This window comes from Phyllobates terribilis, unplaced genomic scaffold, assembly GCF_046119375.1.
Source record: "Phyllobates terribilis strain yellow unplaced genomic scaffold, ASM4611937v1 Scaffold_70__1_contigs__length_7381418, whole genome shotgun sequence".
Lineage (NCBI taxonomy): Eukaryota > Metazoa > Chordata > Amphibia > Anura > Dendrobatidae > Phyllobates > Phyllobates terribilis.
The window spans coordinates 6,917,892-6,937,491 of record NW_027362830.1 but is presented as its reverse complement, the minus strand read 5'-3'; the positions used below and the strand labels follow the sequence as shown (position 1 = coordinate 6,937,491).

At 45.4% G+C, this 19,600-nt stretch overlaps 1 protein-coding gene across 1 annotated transcript in view; it reads right to left on the bottom strand.

Moving 5' to 3' along the window:
• LOC141194395 (uncharacterized) overlaps positions 1-19,600 on the bottom strand; it is a 62,454-nt gene that overhangs the window by 32,596 nt on the left and 10,258 nt on the right. Inside the window, exons 2-6 of the mRNA XM_073662299.1 lie at positions 9,782-9,931; positions 9,473-9,652; positions 9,265-9,388; positions 9,085-9,182; positions 8,804-8,888 (exon numbers count right to left, since the gene is read on the bottom strand). Of these exons, the coding sequence (XP_073518400.1) occupies positions 8,804-8,888; positions 9,085-9,182; positions 9,265-9,388; positions 9,473-9,652; positions 9,782-9,859 (565 nt within the window). The 5' untranslated portion in view covers positions 9,860-9,931. The remainder of the gene's footprint in view (positions 1-8,803; positions 8,889-9,084; positions 9,183-9,264; positions 9,389-9,472; positions 9,653-9,781; positions 9,932-19,600) is intronic.

Sequence of the window (19,600 nt, the reverse complement as noted above, 5' to 3'; positions counted from 1 at the left end):
TTTTAATAAAAAATCCTTGAATTTTATATTTTTCAACATTTCTACTTAAACTGTCTGTAAATAAAGGCAAGTTATATAAAAAAAAAATCACTTATTCACCAGGACAATGACCATCTAATAGAAAACCTCATAGGATGAACCAGTGGAGCGTGGTGTTCAACTGTTTGTTCATTCTGCCTCCCCAATATAGAGTAAAAGGCGTAGGCTCTGTCCAGCCACTAAGATTAGGTAGCCTGGGACCAGTAGTACCATCCAGTCTGGCGGTATGGGTGTGTGTGCTGTCCAGCTGGAGTAATCTGCTCCCTACTTCAGCCATTTGGAAAGCACCGCACCCTACTAAAGCTGGAAGCATATTGCCGGAAGCTGCCAGATCCAGCCTTGTTCTCCTCTGGTTCAGTCCTCTGTGCTCAGCTCCCGGCTTGTGTATTTGGTTCCTGTTGTGACCCCGGCCCGTTTACTGACTACTCTTGTGTCTTCTGATTTTGTACTTTCTCTGCCCTCCTGGTTCTGATCCGGCTACCTGACTATTCTTCTTCCCATCTCACTCCACAGAATAGCAGGTAACACCGTGGCCCAAGCCTAGGGGTCTCTGTGTAAGTCCAGATCCATGTAGAGGGGTTAAAAGGTGATGAGCAAAGTAATTTGTGAAATCTGTAAACAGGGTAGATAGTGACAAGCCTGTTTGCGGTGGCCATCTTTTGAGCTGCCAGGTGACCATGAACAGCGCCCCCAATACATTGTGTCTGCAAACTACTCCAGCAAGATCTGCATTCAAATAGCTAAATGGCGCTCCTTCCCTTCTTACCCTGCCATGTGCCCAGACAGTAGTGTACAATCGTATACAGGGGATTGTCAGATTCAGGAGAAATTGAAAATAATTTGTAAGGTCCATTTGTTTCCTATTAATTTTGGAATACTTCACAAAAAATATCACAACATAAAGTGACACACGTCAAATTTGAAAAATGGGGCCAGATTAGGAACATAAAACTGTCTGCAGGAAGGGGTTAAATCAGAGGATTACTGAAGTCAAAAACTGACTATAGACAATAAAACATCTACTGAAATGATCAAACTGAACAGTCTCCATCAGAGAAAAAGACGTAGTTACTTACCGGTAACGGGATTTCTCAGAGCCCATGATGGACCACGGAGAGAGGGGATCCGCCCTTCAAGGACAGGAAACCTACAGATAAAAGGGCGGTGCCTCTCTCCCGCATCAGTTGTTTACAGACCATGAGAGGACCACCAGGTTAGTAACACAAAAATTTTACAATTTAAGAACTCGTCACACACCACGTGGCTACAAGTAACTAATAAGTGTGCGCACCCACAAGTGAAGGGAGGGAATGTACGGGTGCCGTCATGGGCTCTGAGAAATCCCGTTACCGGTAAGTAACTACGTCTTTCTCCTTCCCCCATGACGGCACCACGGAGAGAATTACAGAGAAGTGACTCATTAGGGGGGGACCAGGTTGAGGGGGAAGACCAGGTTGCCGCTCTACATATCTGCTCTATCGTAGCACTGGCCTTCTCCGCCCAGGAGGCTGCCACCGCTCTTGTTGAGTGGGCCTTCAGTTTCTGCGGGGCAGCTTCCCCACGTGAGGAGTACGATAGTGTGATGGCCTCCCTTATCCATCTGGCCAGCGTGCCCTTAGAAGCTTTCATCCCCTTACGAGGGCCCTGAAAGCAAGCAAAGAGAACTATCCTCCCTACACTCGTGTCACTTCTAAGTACCGGATTAGGCACCTTCTGACGTCTAGTGTATGCAAGACCCTCTCTTTCGTGTTCCTAGGGTTAGGGCAGAAAGAAGGGAGGGTGATTTCCTGGGACCTGTGAAATCTTGACGCCACTTTTGGTAGATAGGCAGGGTCGGTTTTCAGAGTAACCCTATCCTCCAAGATTTGTGTGAAGGGGGGGCCTGCCGATAGGGCCTGAACTAACCCTACGTGCGGATGTGAGAGCTACCAAGAGTGCTGTTTTGAGGGACAGAATTTTTAAGAATGCTTCCGACAGAGGTTCAAAAGGGGGCCCCCGTTAAAGCTGAAAGGACCAAGTTTAAATCCCAGGGTGTAGTATTTCGAGATGGGATGGGTCAGGATCTAGCTGATGCTTTAGTAAACCTAGATACCCATCTATCCCTAGCTAGATCAAAATTGTAGAGCGCTCCCAGGGCCGCAACTTGAACTTTTAAAGTACATGTGGCCAGGCCCTGCTCCAAACCCCTCTAAAAATTCCAGGATAGCTGTTAATGGAACCTCCCCACCCAACCGGGAACCTGAGACTGAAAGGAATTTCTTCCAGGTTTTCCTGTACAGTTTGGTGGCCACTGGTTTTCTACTTTGAAGTAGTGTGGTAAGATTTGGGGACAAACCTTTGTTCTTCAGAAGAGCCATCTCAAATTCCAGGCTGTCAAGTGTAAGCTTGAAGCCCGAGGATGGAGAACCGGACCCTGAGAAAGAAGGTCCGGAAGCTCCGGAAGAACCCATGGGTCGGAGATTGATAACCTCCTCAGCCACGAAAACCACACCCTTTTTGGCCAAAAGGGGCCTATAAAAATTACCCTAGCTTTCTCTTCCCTGATTTTCCTCAGAACAGCTGGAATCAGAGCGGTCGGAGGAAAAGCGTAAGCTAGCGGGTAACTTCACGGGATCATGAAGGCATCCATGGCTACGGGGTTCCCTTTGGGGTCTATGGAGCAAAAAGAGTGTGTTTTCTTGTTCCGATTGTTGGTGAACAGATCTATGGAGGGATGACCCCACATTTGTACAATCTGCCGAAAAACTGACTTTTAACTCCCACTCGCCCTGCTTTAGCTGTGTCCAACTCAGAAAGTCTGCGGTGCGATTTTCTATCCCTTTTACGTGTAGGGCTGATAGGGATTGCAAGTTCCTCTCGGCTTAGCGAAAGATGACCTCTGTCGCCTGCATTAGGGAATGGGACCGTGTACCCCCCTGGTGGTTCAGGTACGCCACTACTACTCAGTTGTCTGAAAAGACCCTCATGAGGTGTCCTTGTAGTGTGTGCATGAACTCCCAGAGTGCCAGCTCTACTGCTAGGAGCTCCTTCATGTTTGAGGACACCAGCTTTAGGCGTTCTGTTCAGACCCCCTGAGCTACAAGGTTGTTGAGGTGAGCCCCCAAGCCCCCGGGACTTGCATCTGTGGTCAGGACTTGTGGTGTCGGGATTGTCCAAGGAATCCCCCGGGATAGATTGTGTATGTTCTCCCACCACTCTAGGGAAAGTGTGGCTTCTGCAGATAGCGTTAACTGCCCTTCTAAAAGCCCTTTTAGGGCTTTTTCTGCCTCTAGGATTTCCCACTGAAGGGTATGTATTTGAGCCCATTGGAAGGCCGGGAAACATGCGGTCAGGGAGCCTAGAAGGGACATGGCTTTCCGAAGGGACATAGACGGGTGGGACTTTGCCCATGATATCTGGCCTATGATTTTGTGAATTTTCCCTGAGGGGAGACGACACTCCTGTCTTTTTGAATCCAGCACGATGCCTAGGTATTCCTGTATCTGGCATGGTTCTGTTTTGGACTTTTCCAGATTCAAAAGCCATCCTAAGCGAGTCAAGGAATCCATGACCTTTTCCAGATGGGATTTGCAATCTAGGAAGGAGCTGCCTATTACCAGGAAGTCGTCTAGGTATGGGACGACTAGATGAGCCATCTTCTGTTCCCTTCTATGGGACGACTAGATGAGCCATCTTCTGTTCCCTTAGATGAGCCATCACCTCTGCAACAACTTTGGTGAAAACCCTTGGGGCTATGGCGATGCCGAATGGGAGGGCCGAATATTGATATTGTTTGACCACTCCACCCATAGGAACTGCTTCCCTGAGGAACTTCTGGTAGTCTTTGTGTATCGGGACGTGATAATAAGCGTCTTTTAAATCCAGGACGGCCAGGAAACAATCGGGAAACAGCGGGCCCAAATAGAAACTCGCCCTCACAGGGGATGGAGCACAATCTAGATTTAGTCTGTAGATCCCCTGGCCAACATTTGAGCCAGAGGGCTCGTCTAGCCGCGCTAGCGAGCCCCGTCACTCTAGCACCTAATCTGACGGAGTCCACCGAGGCGTCAGCTAGGAAGGCCGCTGCCCCTTTCATTATCGGGAGTGTTTCAAGAATTGTGCCTCTAGATGTTTTCTGCCTCAGTTGTGTTTCAAGCTGATCCAGCCAGACCATTAATGACCTGGCCATACATGTGGCAGCTACCGCGGGTTTTAACCCCCCCCCAGCGGCTTCCCAGGAGCCCTTTAGGAAGGTGTCTGCCTTTTTATCCATGGGGTCTTTTAAGACGCCCATGTCCTCAAATGGAAGGGAGTATTTCTTTGAGGCTTTGGCGACATCCAGTTTTGGCGCTTTCTCTCAAAAGGAACATGCAGGGTCCTCAAACGGGTACTTTCGTTTAGGAAAAAGGAAGCCCTTCCTCTCCGGTCTGTTCCACTCTCTCTTAATCAGAGAGTGAACATGTTAATTTAGTGGAAAAGATCTCCTCTTTTTTTGCTCTAGACCGCTGAACATTACGTCTTGGATAGATTTTTTGGGCCGGGGATCTGCTAACCCCATGGTAGACCTGACTGCCTTAATGAGGCTGTTTCCTCGATAGAGGAGGACGGAGCTGCTTCCCTATCTGTAGACGAGGAAGAGGAAGAGATGGAAATGTCCGAATCTCCGCCAAGCTCAGAACTGCTAGAGCCGGACTTGGGGGATATGTTTTTAGTTTTCCTTAACCTTTTCCCCCCTGAAAGGATTTAATGGTGTTTTCAACCTGCGATTTAATTAGGTCTCCAATTTCAGAGGCAAATCTTGGGGTTCCCTCGCATATAGTTTGCTCAATGCAGGAGCTGCAGAGTCTCTTATCCCAAATAGTGGGCAAGGCTTCAGTGCATAGTGCACAGGTCCTATTTTTTGTTTTCCTTGTACTCTTTTTTCCCTATAAGAGACAAAAAGAGAGAGAGCGAGGGCCCCTAGTTACAACATGGACTTTCACAAAGCTCACTTACCAACCAGAAGGAAGAGCGGGTACCGGTTCAGGAGGTGGAGCCATCTTTGTAGACGGAGTCCTCCTGGAAGATGCTGAGGTGGAGTCCTTGCTGTGCTGCGATTTGCCGGAGCGCCCGCTTCCACTGTTACGGTCCTGGTGCCCCGTTTCTTCCGGCTTCTTCTTTCGTTGGGCTGGCGGTGGTGGTGGCGACTGAGGATGCAGCTCTTGCTCCTCAGGCAGCTCCTGGTCATTCTTTTTTTTTTTTTCCTATATAGCGTATATTATAAATGTATATAATTAAGTTTTCTTTTCCTTTTTTTTTTTCCTGACAGCTTGCCAGAGCTACTGGCGTCCTCCGCTGTCTTTTAAGGCACTGGGAGTCCGTCCCATAGTGCCTGTGGTGACCCGGCACCCCCTCCTTTCCCGCACCTGCGGGAGGACGTCTGCGCAGACTAGCTACCCAGTCATGCATTGCGGCGCCACGCGATCCGGGGGCGCCCCGCGCATGCGCGGGGGACTCAGAAGTTGAAAAGAACGCCGCCAGGCAGCGCCGCGCTCCCAACTGCCGCAATCAGGGGGGTCCAGCACAGTCCTCGGCGGGCCCAGACAGGCCCTGTCCTCTTCGTCTGGACACCCCTCCGCACACCCTAAAGGCCCACTGACCCCAGCGGTGGCGCATCAGGACACCGCACCAGCCGAGGCAGGGGACCCCCGCTGCCGGGATCGGACTGGCCAGGCCTGGCATCCCACGACGTCCATCTTCTGGCACCCCGCAGGTATGCCTCCTCCGGAACTGTAGGATCCCGTCAAGGACAGGAAACCAACTGATGCGGGAGAGAGGTACCGCCCTTTTATCTGTAGGTTTCCTGTCCTTGAAGGGCGGATCCCCTCTCTCCGTGGAGCCGTCATGGGGGAAGGAGAAATGAGTAACTAGTGATGAAACCTGTCTGGGGTAACTAGACTATGGGGCTCGGTGCCTCTTGGCAATCTAAACTATCGTAAGGGACAATATTTTCTGTCAGATAAGTGTCAAGAAGAAATATTGGACATTTTAAGTGATGTTTTTTACAATACTGCAGAGCTGAAGTGTCTTAATTTTAGATCTCTGGCATTTGGAAGAAGCAATGGAGACCTTCATTCAAAGACTACCATGGAGTTACAGACTCACATAAGTGAGGCCGGCCGATCCCACCACAATCAGACTATCATACAGAATGAACTTGTAAAAAAAAGAAAGAATATATAAACATTTAACATCCCCAACAACAACGTATGTATGAAGGGAGAAATCCAACACTAAACAGGAGTCGCACTCATTTATGGTGGACCATTGGAGGTATGATGAGTCCTGACCAGAAGAGTAGAGAAAGTACAGTGCATTGTGAAAGTATTTGGCCCCCTTGAACTTTTCTACTTTTTGCCACATTTCTGGCTTCAAACATAAAGATATAAAATTCTATTTTTTTGGGGAAGAATCAACAACAAATTGGACACAATCGTGAAGTGGAATGAAATTTATTGAATATTTTAAACTTTAAAAAAAAAATAAAAAATGAAAAGTGGGGCGTGCAATATTATTCGGCCCCCTTGTGTTAATACTTTGTAGCGCCACCTCTGACTGCAATTACAGCTGCAAGTTGCTTGGGGTATGTCTCTATCAGTTTTGCACATCGATAGGCTGAAATTCTTGCCCATTCTTCCTTGCAAAACAGCTGGAGCTCAGTGAGGTTGGACGGAGGGCGTTTGTGAACAGCAGTTTTCAGCTCTTTCCACAGATTCTCGATTGGATTCAGGTCTGGACTTTGACTTGGCCATTCTAACACCTGGATACGTTTATTTTTGAACCATTCCATTGTAGATTTTGCTTTATGTTTGGGATCATTGTCTTGTTGGAAGATAAATCTCCGTCCCAGTCTCAGGTCTTTTGCAGAGTCCAACAGGTTTTCTTCCAGAATAATCCTGTATTTGGCTCCGTCCATCTTCCCATCAATTTTAACCATCTTCCCTATCCCTGCTGAAGAAAAGCAGGACCAAACCATGATCCTGCCACCACCATGTTTGACAGTGGGGATGGTGTTTTGAGGGTGATGAGCTGTGTTGCCTTTACGCCAAACATATCGTTTTGCATTGTGGCCAAAAAGATCGATTTTGGTTTCATCTGACCAGAGCACCTTATTCCACATGTTTGGTGTGTCTCCCAGGTGGCTTGTGGCAAACTTCAAACGAGACTTTTTATGGATATCTTTGATAAATGGCTTTCTTATTGCCACTCTTCCATAAAGGCCAGATTTGTGCAGTGTATGACTGATTGTTGTCCTATGGACAGACTCTCCCACCTCAGCTGTAGATGTCTGCAGTTCATCCAGAGTGATTATGGGCCTTTTGGCTGCATCACTGATCAGTCTTCTCCTTGTTCGAGATGAAAGTTTAGAGGGACGGCCGGGTCTTGGTAGATTTGCAGTGGTCTGATACTCCTTCCATTTCAATATGATCGCTTGCACAGTGCTCCTTGAGATATTTAAAGCTTGGAAAATCTTTTTGTATCCAAATCCGGCTTTAAACTTCGCCACAACAGTATCTCGGACCTGCCTGGTGTGTTCCTTGGTTTTCATAATGCTCTCTGCACTTGAAGCAGACCCCTGAGACTATCACAGAGCAGGTGCATTTATAAGGAGACCTGATTACACACAGGTGGATTCTAGTTATCATTACCAATCATTTAGGACAACATTGGATCCTTCAGAGATCCTCATTGAACTTCTGCACTGAAAGTAAAGGGGCCGAATAATATTGCATGCCCCTCTTTTCATTTTTTATTTTTTTTAAAAAGTTTAAAATATCCAATAAATTTCGTTCCACTTCACGATTGTGCCCCACTTGTTGTTGATTCTTCCCAAAAAATTAGAATTTTATATCTTTATGTTTGAAGCCAGAAATGTTGCAAAATGTAGAAAAGTTCAAGGGGGCCAAATACTTTCACAATGCACTGCATTAGTGCCCCCATTTCAGGAGAGATTGTGCAGGAATCTGAATTCTTTAGGATTGAATACATAATGGAATTTATGATGTGGAGTGAATCCATGAAACCAGGGCTCGAGCCATGCCACCACATCTCCTGCAGGCGTGAATAAATGTATATTACAGCCATCAGCCACGCACAGCTTAGAGAGATATCATGGCACAGGTGTAATATTATTTATGTAGTTTATCAAGATCCTGTTTGAAGATAGTTTGAAAAGTCAGAATAAAGGGAAACTCCATTGTTATTGTACAGAAATTCACACTTGGCCCTCACTGCACATTTAATATTGTGGATCATAAAAGTGAAGTTTGGCCAGAAAGACTGGACCTGGTCTTGTAGGGACCATATGAGCACATTCAGCCGCACAGAAGGGAGAGAAGGTAGATTCATCCAATAAGATATCAGGGATCTAGGAAGCCAACAGCATCATCACCCTCCGCTTTCTCTTACAGGCCCATCAGAATATTTTTCTTCAAGTGATTTTCTCACTTGTCAGCACTTTCTACGTACGCTGTCATTTGGCTTTGTAGTTTACAGATCTGGGCAGGTAACGGTCAGCGTCTACTAATACCAGGGGGTAGGTGGATCCTCCAGGTTGTAAGTTCTATAGAAAAGGGCTTTTACAATTACACAAAGTAAATTGAATATTTTCGGATGAAGGAGAATGTTGAGGCAAAATGGTGATCACACGATTGTGATAAGGCCGGACTACACGACCGATAAAGCATCCACAGCCGGTGACTGAGAAGAATCTGTGACTTCCCTACATTTAGTGGTTACTACTCACCTGGGTATGTAGGAATCTCCTCTTTACACCGCTCATCACCCCTCACATATGTCTCTGTAGTATTAATATGGGTCAGATCTTCACCCTGAAACAAATATTATAAAAGTCACAGACAGATGGAGAAGTCACATATATGATCAGCTCTAATCCTGCCATCTCCACCATTCTCATTACACAAGTATAAAACATAATAATGGTGGATAAAACAAGACTGAAGACATGACTTTTACAGCCGTCTACACATCAAAGGGGAGATCTCATGACACCTTCTCTCCATCTACCTGATGATCCTGAGGAACATTGGGATCTTCTTGTTTACAGTCCTGTGGAAGAAGAGGACGGGGACATCTCTCTGGTGTTGTCCTCTTACTGGATAGAGCTGGAGGAAACACATACAGGACTGAATTCATTCTTTACATACAGATAATTATAGGCCGTGTGTAGTTAGTTCTGTCTATTACCTGGTGATGTGAGGGGCTGGGGAACCTCCATCATGACGTCCTTGTACAGATCTTTGTGTTCTTCTAAATACTCCCACTCCTCCATGGAGAAATAGACGGCGACATCCTGACACCTTATAGGAACCTGACACATACAATGATACCGTCATCCCCCCCGATCCCTCCATAGCGTTACTGTATAATGTCCTAGCATTCCCAGCAGTGTCACCTCTCCAGTCAGCAGCTCAATCATCTTGTAGGCGAGTTCTACGATCTTCTGGTCATTGATGTACTCATGTATCAGGGGGTGAGGTGGAGGCCCCGTGACTGGGCTCAGAGGTCTTCCCCACCCCTCAGACGCAGGGTCCTGACAGCGCTCACTAGAGGTCTTCTTCACTACTGTGTAATCCTGGTTATGGAGAGACACATTAATAAATCTCACTACAGACATTTCCAGAGTCCTCACCTCTCCAGTTCTGTCCATCTGTTATTTCCATAGATAAGAATGATGTAATGTGACGTCATCAGAATCTCTCACCTCTCCAGTAACCTGGAAGAGGATCTCTAGGGTGAGGTGTAATATCCTCTCTGCCATCTTGTCTCTGTCCATATCCATCTTTGATGGGTAAATCAGGAAAGTTTTCTTATATAGACGATCTTCACTGAGAGGATCCGATATTGTAGAGACCTGAATGAGCAGAAGATGAGCCGATGTAACATCATAAAAATCCTGTGTAATAATAATAATTACTGGAGATAATAAGGGAAACATATGAGGAGATTTATTATTTTACAGTATTTAGTTTTTTCTTTACATCTAGTAATAAAACCTTTATATTTTAGGCCACAGACAACAAGCAATTTCTTCCTCGAAGTCTGCAGCTGAATACGTTTCTCATAGACTCACCTTCCATAATGCTAATTCTCGTCTCATTTTCCATCACTGGAATTGGCATTAGCAATAATGCAGGAGAGATTTATTTCATGTGACATGAGAAATAACTACTTCATGATGACGCAACATCTTCTACTACCGATCTAAAACCATATTTGGAGAAAGTCCGTCACTGACTACTTCACCACTGGCCGTCTGTATGAATGTTTCCAGTCTTCCCCGAACTGTAATCTTCTATCAAGTTAGATCTCATGTCTGATTCACACACAGAAGTTTGAGGCTTTTATAAAAGCTGTTTTGTTTGCACAAATGCCGTGGACAGAAATTATTTGATACTAAAGTCTACATGTACAGTGTATTATGGGTTTTATTTCTAGCCTTAGGCTTTCCTATATTACAAGAAAAAAAACAGAAAAAAAGCAGATATTAAAATGTTTCAAAAGAAAATTGGCACCAACAATTCTTGTAAAAAGAAAAAACATGCAAAAAGCAGAAGACACATTTTGTAATTTTTTAACATGTTATGAACTCTTTTGGGCACCAGAACATAGATGTACACCTCAGGGATGGCACAGGTGCGGCTGCAATAAAATCCCTGGCAGTTTAACCACTTGCTCCAGCAAAAAGCAAACATGGCATCTAAGAAGGTGTGACAGTTCGGCTGAATGCCCTCCTCCCCCAAGTACTGGGCCTGTAATGTACAAAAGTCTATTAGACCGGGCCAGAGGCAGAGTTCCATAACTTACTTTTTAACGCCTCCATAAACATTAGACTAAAGTTACATGAAAGCACTGATTTTGGTCGACTATATTTCCAACAACATCACTTCCGTTGGAAGGGGGTAAGAAATTCCACCCCAAGCGGACGTCAAATCCTCCAAAAGGTCCTACTAGCAAATATCATCAAGGGTGGAACGCAAATATGCGCTCCACCCAATGGCAGGTCCTAGAAGGTTGACTATACAACACAGAATATATAGAGTTATCGGTACAATGTTGGACACAATAAATCAAACCCGGGACTAGATTAGGTGAGGGAAAGGAGAGAAAAAGGTAAGTACAAAAAAGGCCCATATTTAGTATCTTGTTAATAATTATGCAATGTCCATACATAAACATCTGATTTGATATCACAGATGGTTAAAGAGAAACTCATAAACGGTCAAACATGACCTACATCAAGGCTTAAAAAGGATTCATGTCGTATGGACAACTACCGATTAGGCTCAATGAAGCTAGAAAAGTTCAATTGTTCGTTTAGACCCAGATTCCATCCCAAAAAAATATATGCACTCACGCTGTAGGATTTTCCTATCCCAGTCCCCCTGACGAGTAGAAACAGGGACTGTTTCAATAGACCAAAAAGAGAGGGACTTCAGGTCACCGTGATGGCCATCATTAATATGTTTAGCAAGCGGAGTAGCCCTACTATTTCTGATATCCCCAATGTGTTCCCCAATTTGGACTCGTAGTTACCTTTTTGTTTTACCAATGTAGTCCTTGGGGCATGTACACATGCACATGTAGATGACCCCAATGGTCTTACAATTGGCAAATGACGTATTCTTATAAGTCCTCTTAGTGGTGGCACTGGAAAACGTATCAGAAGGTATGACACACTGACAGTAACTACAGTGTCCGCATCTAAAAGTCCCTAGGGACCTCCTCTCAAGCCACGTTCCTTCCCAGGCAGGTGGAGTATAGTGACTGAGCACTAGGTGGTCCTTTATTGATTTCCCTCGTCTATAGGTGACAGATGGATATGGAGAAATCCACTTAAAAACTGACCCAGATGTTGCTAAGATACCCCAGTATCTCCTGAGAATCCCCATGGCCTTAGCCTGCTGGTTATCAAAGGTCCTATAAGTCTCGTAACTTGACTACTATCATCTTTGTGTTTTGGTATCAAGAGTATGGATCTTTCTTGTCCCAAAGCATTATTATATGATTGATTGATTATAGTCGTGAGATACCCCCCGTCATGGAATCTCCTTTTCTGAAATCAAGGGGAGAGGAACAATTTCTCTTTAATCTCAAAAATTGACCCTTAGAGATACCTCGTTTCAAGGGGGCGGGTTGATGGCTTTCCCATCTTAGTAGGCCATTCGCTGCAGTAGGTTTCCTATAAACTGATGTCTTCAGGAAGCCTTTTATACTGATCATGACATCCAAAAAAGCTATGCTGTCGCCCCCTATTTCATATGTCATTTTTAAGACCAAGGTTGTTGACATTAAGATGGTCAATAAATGTCAAAAAAGAAGTAGAATCACCAGACCAGAGGACGTGGATGTCGTCGATATACCGTCCCCAAAATTGAATATGGGGGACACTGACGTCATCCCCGTCCCCAAACACTATCCTGTCCTCCCACCAGCCCAGGAGCAAATTAGCATATGTGGGGGCACAGGGGGTCCCCATCGCTGTGCCCCTGAGCTGGTGGTAAAACTTCCCGTTAAACAGGAAATAGTGGTGTTGTAGGATATAGTCAAGCAGCTGTAAAATAAACTTATTACATAAGATGTATTCCCATAGAGCTCAAGAAAAATTCAACAGCTGCCAAGCCCGCCTCGTGGTGTATGCCGGAATACAGTGTCTCGAAATCTATAGATACTAGAATAGTTTATAAGCAAGAGAAAAATGGAGTCTTCACTAGCTTAGAACGATTATTCAAATTTTATTGCTTATAAAGATTAAAATAAGTAACAAAAAACACCCATATAACATTTATGCACAAAAATGTGATCAACACAGACCTCAAGCTGTGAGTAGCCAGTGGCGCCAATTACAATGTGATATCATGAATAGTGACTATGCCACAAAGGCATTCCTATACATCGCACATACTGATAGTATCTAATGAGTCCATAAGTTAAACCTTGAGCCAAAGGGAAGGTATAGTACCTAGTATATCTTGGTAGTTATCAGTAGGCTCAAGGGAGAATACCTATTATATAATTGGACTCATGAACATACCCAGCAGTTGGAGATGGACGCCAATGGGACCGTCAGCTTGGTGAGAAGATTCCCCATGTCCCCTACACACGTTTCGCTTGTATAAATGACCGCTTCATCATGGGGGATTCCCCCATGATGAAGCGGTCATTTATAGAAGCGAAACGTGCGTAGGGGACAGTCCCATTGGCGTCCATCTCCAACTGCTGGGTATGTTCATGAGTCCAATTATTTAATATGTATTCTCCCTTGAGCCTATTGATAACTACCAAGATGTACTAGGTACTATACCTTCCCTTTGGCTCAGGGTTTAACTTATGGACTCATTAGATACTATCAGTATGTAGAATAGTACCTGGGTCCACCATGATACCATCCAATTTGGTTATAAGATCCGTGGTATCTCTAATATATGAAGGTAAGGCGGTAACAAAAGGTGTCAATATTTGATCCAGATATACACTGCAGTTCTGGCTCAAAGCATCAACCCCCCACATGATCAGTCTACCGTTAAGGGAAGGGTATCCCTTATGCACTTTAGGGAGAGCATAGAAGGTGGAGATGACAGGACATTTAGGCAGCAAATAATTATGCTCACTTGTGGAAAGGAGTCCAGTTATTTTCGCCTGGCGTAAGATATTAGAAAGAGTTTTCATATACGCAGCAGTGGGATCTCATCTAAGCATTTGATAGGCAGAAGTGTCCGATAAGATGCTTCGACACATCTCAACATACTGTTCCCTATCAAGGAGTACTGTATTCCCCCACTTGTCTGATGGTTTAATGACAAGAGAAGTATCCTGACTTAGACTCCTTAAGGCCATGCGTTCTTCAAAGGAGAGGTTCGGTGATATAACATTGGTTTTGGGATTAATTTTCTTAATCTCCTCACTCACAAGTTTTGAGAAAATATCTACGCTGTTGATCTCACCAACTGGTGGCATTTTTACACTCTTAAGTTTGAGGTTTGAGAAGGGGCCATCCCCTGGTTCTCTTGCCCCCTCTTCAGCCAAACCGGCCAGCAACTGGACATCCGGAAGATCCTCCTGATTGATACCCAGTTGCTGACATTTTGTTCTATCATTGTGAGCAAAGAATTTCCTCCATCGCAATTTTCTGAGAAATAGATGGATGTCCTTAATCCAGTCCAGACAAAAGGATCAAAACGAGTAACAGGTACAAAGGAGAGACCATATCCAAGAACTCTACCTTCGATGCTTGTAAGACTATGTGATTAATAATCCGATTGGTTTGATCCTGTGTCCCACATGGACACCTCAGGCTAGACATACCTGTATGACCTCCCTTCAGTTGTTGTATGTTATTGTCCTGCCTCGTAGAGGATATCGAATATCCCTGTTCTCTAAAAAAGAGGAAGAAGACGGGGCAACTGAGGAGGCAGCTGAGGGCAAGGACAAGCTTGATTGTCCCTGATGTACATGTGGCCCACCCTGCCATCTTTTTGAATGGCATCTTCTACCTCGACCCCTTGATCTCCCAAAAGATCTATATGAATCCCTCTGGTGATACTCGTTATCAGAGGAGTCAAGTTCTGACGATGAAATATCGGTTGGTAGGGGTGGTTTGTCAGTATAAACTGGATGAGCCTTTTTCTCTCTATAAAATCAGTCAGAGCCCTAACAAATCGTTTGTGCTTCCGGTCTTTAAGAGTAGTTTGTTACTTGTCAATAACCACCTTTAGATTCTCTTCCCTCGATGATGATTCTCTTTCCCTCACCTAATCTAGTCTTACGATTCAGCACCATTCTACCACCCTACCCATGCACTCCGTTCTGCTAATAACTTTAAACTAAAATCCTCCGTAATCCGAGCCTCCCACTCCCGTCTCCAAGATTTCCCGCGTGCTGCACCAATTCTTTGGAATGCACTACCCAGGACAATTCTATTAATTCCCAATACCCACAGTTTTAAGCGTGCCGTAAAAACCCATTTCTTTAGACGGGCCTATCACCTCAACACACTCATCCAACTGTCCCAGTTTGGTCCATATTAAAATTTTCTTCAAAATCATGTTCATACCATCCATGCACTGATTAGCCTATGTCTGTACTGTACACATACTGGCTGGTGACCAGTTCATGTAGTGTTATGTACTTACCCTATTTAGTATATTATGGCTGTATTATACAATATATATACCGTATTTTTCAGACCATAAGACGCACCAAATTTGGGAGGAAAATGAGGGGAGCGTCTTATGGTCTGAAAGTAACTTACCAGTGGTGGTGGAGCGGGATCGGCGGCGGCAGCAGTGGCAGCAGGTGGCGGCGACAGTGGCAGCAGGTGGTGGCAGAAGAGGTATCTACCAGTTTCTTGCTGTGAGCTTCCGCTGCGCGCGGCCATCTTTCTGAAGCTGAGATCCACCGGAGCCAGCGCATGTGCTCAGCTACGCCAGAGGCAATTTTCCTGCAGATCTCAGCTTCAGAGAGATGGCTGTGCATGCCGGAAGCCGCTCATGCCCCTCTGCCACGCTACTCACAGCAAGACACCGGCCCCGGTACCAGGCCCCAGCCACCACTCAACCAGGCCCCAAGCCCCCAGCCACCACTAACCCAGGCCCCAAACCTCAGTGCCAGCCACCATTCACCCAGGCCCCAAGCCCCCAGAGCCAGCCACCACTCACCCAGGCCCCAAGCCCCCAGAGCCAGCCACCACTCACCCAGGCCCCAAGCCCCCAGAGCCAGCCACCACTCACCCAGGCCCCAAGCCCCCAGAGCCAGACACCACTCACCCAGGCCCCAAGCCCCCAGAGCCAGCCACCACTCACCCAAGCCCCAAGCCCCCAGCGCCAGCCACCACTCACCCAGGCCCCAAGCCCCCAGCGCCAGCCACCACTCACCCAGGCACCCAAGCCCCCCAGCACCAGGTCAGTAGGCACCCAGCCCCAGGCCACCAGGCGCCCAGTGCAGGCCTATCAGCACCGGGCGCCCAGCCCCAGGCCACCAGCGCCAGGCACCCAGGTGACCAGCGCAAGCCACCAGTGCCAGGCCCGGCTTCCTGAAAGACCTTGCCTCCTGCGTCCCCTGCTACACGGCCCTTCCAGGTAAGATACCTATTCAGACTATAAGAGGGACCCCCATCTTATCAAAAAAAAAGTTTTTCCCTATTTTCCACCCCAAAATTTGGGGTGCGTCTTGTGGTCCGGTGCGTCTTATAGTCCGAAAAATACGGTACATTTTACCTTTTGTGTCTCCCCTATTTCCTTATAGACTGGAAGCTTGCGACCCTCACCTCTTTTAATATCTGAGTTATGCTAATTCTGTAAAGTCTGTATAAGTCCCCCCTAAATTTGTAAAGTGCTGTGGAATATGTTGGCGCTATAAAAATAAAAAATATTATCATTATTATAATTAAATTCAGACGTAAATCTAAAGCCCACTCTATTGATGTTGAGTTCCCCAACAAATGAAAAAGATTGTTCACTCGTCCCCGACCAGATGATAAAAATGTAGTCAATATATTTGTACCATACCCCAGTATATGGATGCCACCACTTATAATCATCTCTGAATATTATGGATTCCTCCCAAAAGTCCAGGGATAAGTTAGCATATGAGGGGGCACAGCGGCTCCCCATCGCAGTATCCCTGAGCTGGAGGAAGTACTGCCAGTCAAAAACAAGTAAGGCAATGTGCCCACGATGCAGAAATGGAAATGCTCCGGATTTTTTCCTGAGCGTTTCTGAATCTCCCTGGCAGAAAAAAAGCATGCGGATTGTACATGCGGATTGTACATGCAGATTGTACATGCAGATTGTACATGAAGATTGTACATGCGGATTGTACATGCGGATTGTACATGCGGATTGTGCATGCATTTTTCCTGCCAGGGACATGCGGATGTGAAGCGTTCTTCACATGCGTTTCCGCATGCGGGTTCACAAACGCTTTCCAAGAGATTTTAGCATCACTTGGAAAGTGCTTGACAACTTGGTCACACTATATAAATCCATACAAACGGCATGGATTTATATACTGTGACCTTAAAGAATGTTTAAAAATAAAAAAATAAATCTATAGTTACATTCCGATGGCCCCCGCTGTCTTGCTTCGCTCCGTCCTGGCTTGCCGGCAGCTCGCGGTATACAGAAGGACCTGCCGTCACATGACTATGACGTCAGCATAGGTCTTACAGTTCACCGCGATCTGCCGGCAAGCAAAGACAAGGACACCGGGGGCCATCAGAAGGTAAATATAATATTTATTTTTTATTTTATTCTTTTTTTTACAGGTTCTATGGTACCCGGGTCTGGAGGAGAGTCTCGTATCGTGGGCACACAGCCTAAGAGTGAATTTTATAAGATCCTCCATGAAGTCATTATGTCTGCTACACTCTACTGATCTTGATTTCAAGAAATGATCCTCTGATACCATCATCATGCGGTATATTACTGTACAAAGCCGCGATATCTAGTAAGACTGGCTGCTCCCCTACATGCATGTATACATGCTCGAGGGTATACATGGAGGGGAGCAGGCAAAGGAAAACCATTTTCCAGAGAGATTATTCCAACTGTAAAACCTCACACAGTACTGTGGGGACATCATACATACTGCATAAGGGGCATAATGGGGGCACTACACTGTGTGGGGGCATCATACATACTGCATAATAGGCATAATGGGGGCATTACACTGTGTGGGGGCATCATACATACTGCATAAGGGGCATAATGGGGGCATTACATTGTGGGGGCATCATACATACTGCATAAGGGGCATAATGGGGGCATTACACTGTGTGGGGGCATCATACATACTGCATAAGGGGCATAATGGGGGCATTACAATGTGTGGGGCATCATACATCCTGCATAAGGGGGGCATTACACTGTGTGGGGGCATCATACATACTGCATAAGGGGCATAATGGGGGCATTACATTGTGTGGAGGCATCATACATTCTGCATAAGGGGCATAATGGGGGCATTACACTGTGGGGGCATCATACATACTACATTACTACATAAGGGGCATAGTGGGGGCATTACATTGTGTGGGGGCATCATACATCCTGCATAAGGGGCATAATAGGGGCATTACACTGTGTGGGGGCATCATACATCCTGCATAAGGGGCATAATGGGGGCATTACACTGTGTGGGGGACATCATACATCCTGCATAAGGGGCATAATGGGGCATTACACTGTGTGGGGGCATCACATATGCTGCATAAGGGGCATAATGGGGGCATTACACTGTGTGGGGACATCATACATCCTGCATAAGGGGCATAATGGGGCATTACACTGTGTGGGGGCATCACATATGCTGCATAAGGGGCATAATGGGGGCATTACACTGTGTGGGGACATCATACATACTGTATAAGGGGCATAATGGAGGCATTACACTGTGTATTGCCAAGTTTTTAGCAATAAGGTTCGGATACGGCTTTAAAGAAGGCAACCACTTGTAATATAATGTGATTTTATTTATAATAGTTAATTTGAAAGATAAAATACAGAATCAAAGGAATAGTATGATATTATGATATTGCGTACACTTTTCTAGATTACAGGTTACAAAGGTTAAATACTTATAAAGGTTACAAACTTACTATTAGATAGAAGAAGAAAAAGATTTCCCTAGTAGCATATACATCATCTGTCCGGAAACTTCAGCTGGAGAAGCATTCAGCGATGGGCAGAGAATGCGTCCTAGGTCCTACACTGTGAAGAGCGTCCTCTTCACAGGTCCACAATGCTTCTGCCATAACTGAATTCTTCAACAGCTTTTATATTTTAGAAAAATGCTTACCCAACCTAATATTACGTAAGCATGAAAGTACATAGGTTATTGCCCAGCATTCCAATCCTGTGACAGTGGCAGCTATCACAGATAAGCAATGCCGGACAAGACCTGTTCACGGACCATTCTACTTCTGTCATAATGTTTACATAAGATAAGAGTAAATCCTACACCGGGTTATAAATCAGAACAAGGTTTTCTTCCCAGACAGTATATTGTGTTAAGAAGCTATGTATCAGTGAGATACAGTCACAGATAAAGTATACCTTAACACAGAATATATAATTAGAATATTGATTAATGGTTGGATACATCATAATGGGTTTCAGATAGCCACTTATATGTTTGGTACTACAATAAGCTTCTCCATCTTAAGCCATATGCCTGTAGTCTTATTTACAATATTGTGCAATCGTCTGTCTGGTTCTAGCAAACACAGCGTATACAAAGACTAATTCCCTTCAGTAATAAAGATTAAACCTCAGACTGTAAAGGCCCCGTCACACATAATGAGATCGCTAGCGAGATCGTTGATACGTCACGGTTTTTGTGATGCAATAGCGATCTTGCTAGCGATCTCGTTATGTCTGACAGGTAGCAACGATCAGGCCCCTCCTGGACCATTCCTGGGTCGTTGCGCTCCCGCTGGGCAGTGTGCATCGCTGTATTTGACACCTTATCAATGACCTTGTTAGCGATTCAGAACTGAGACACGTAGGCGTGAATAAATTGGACT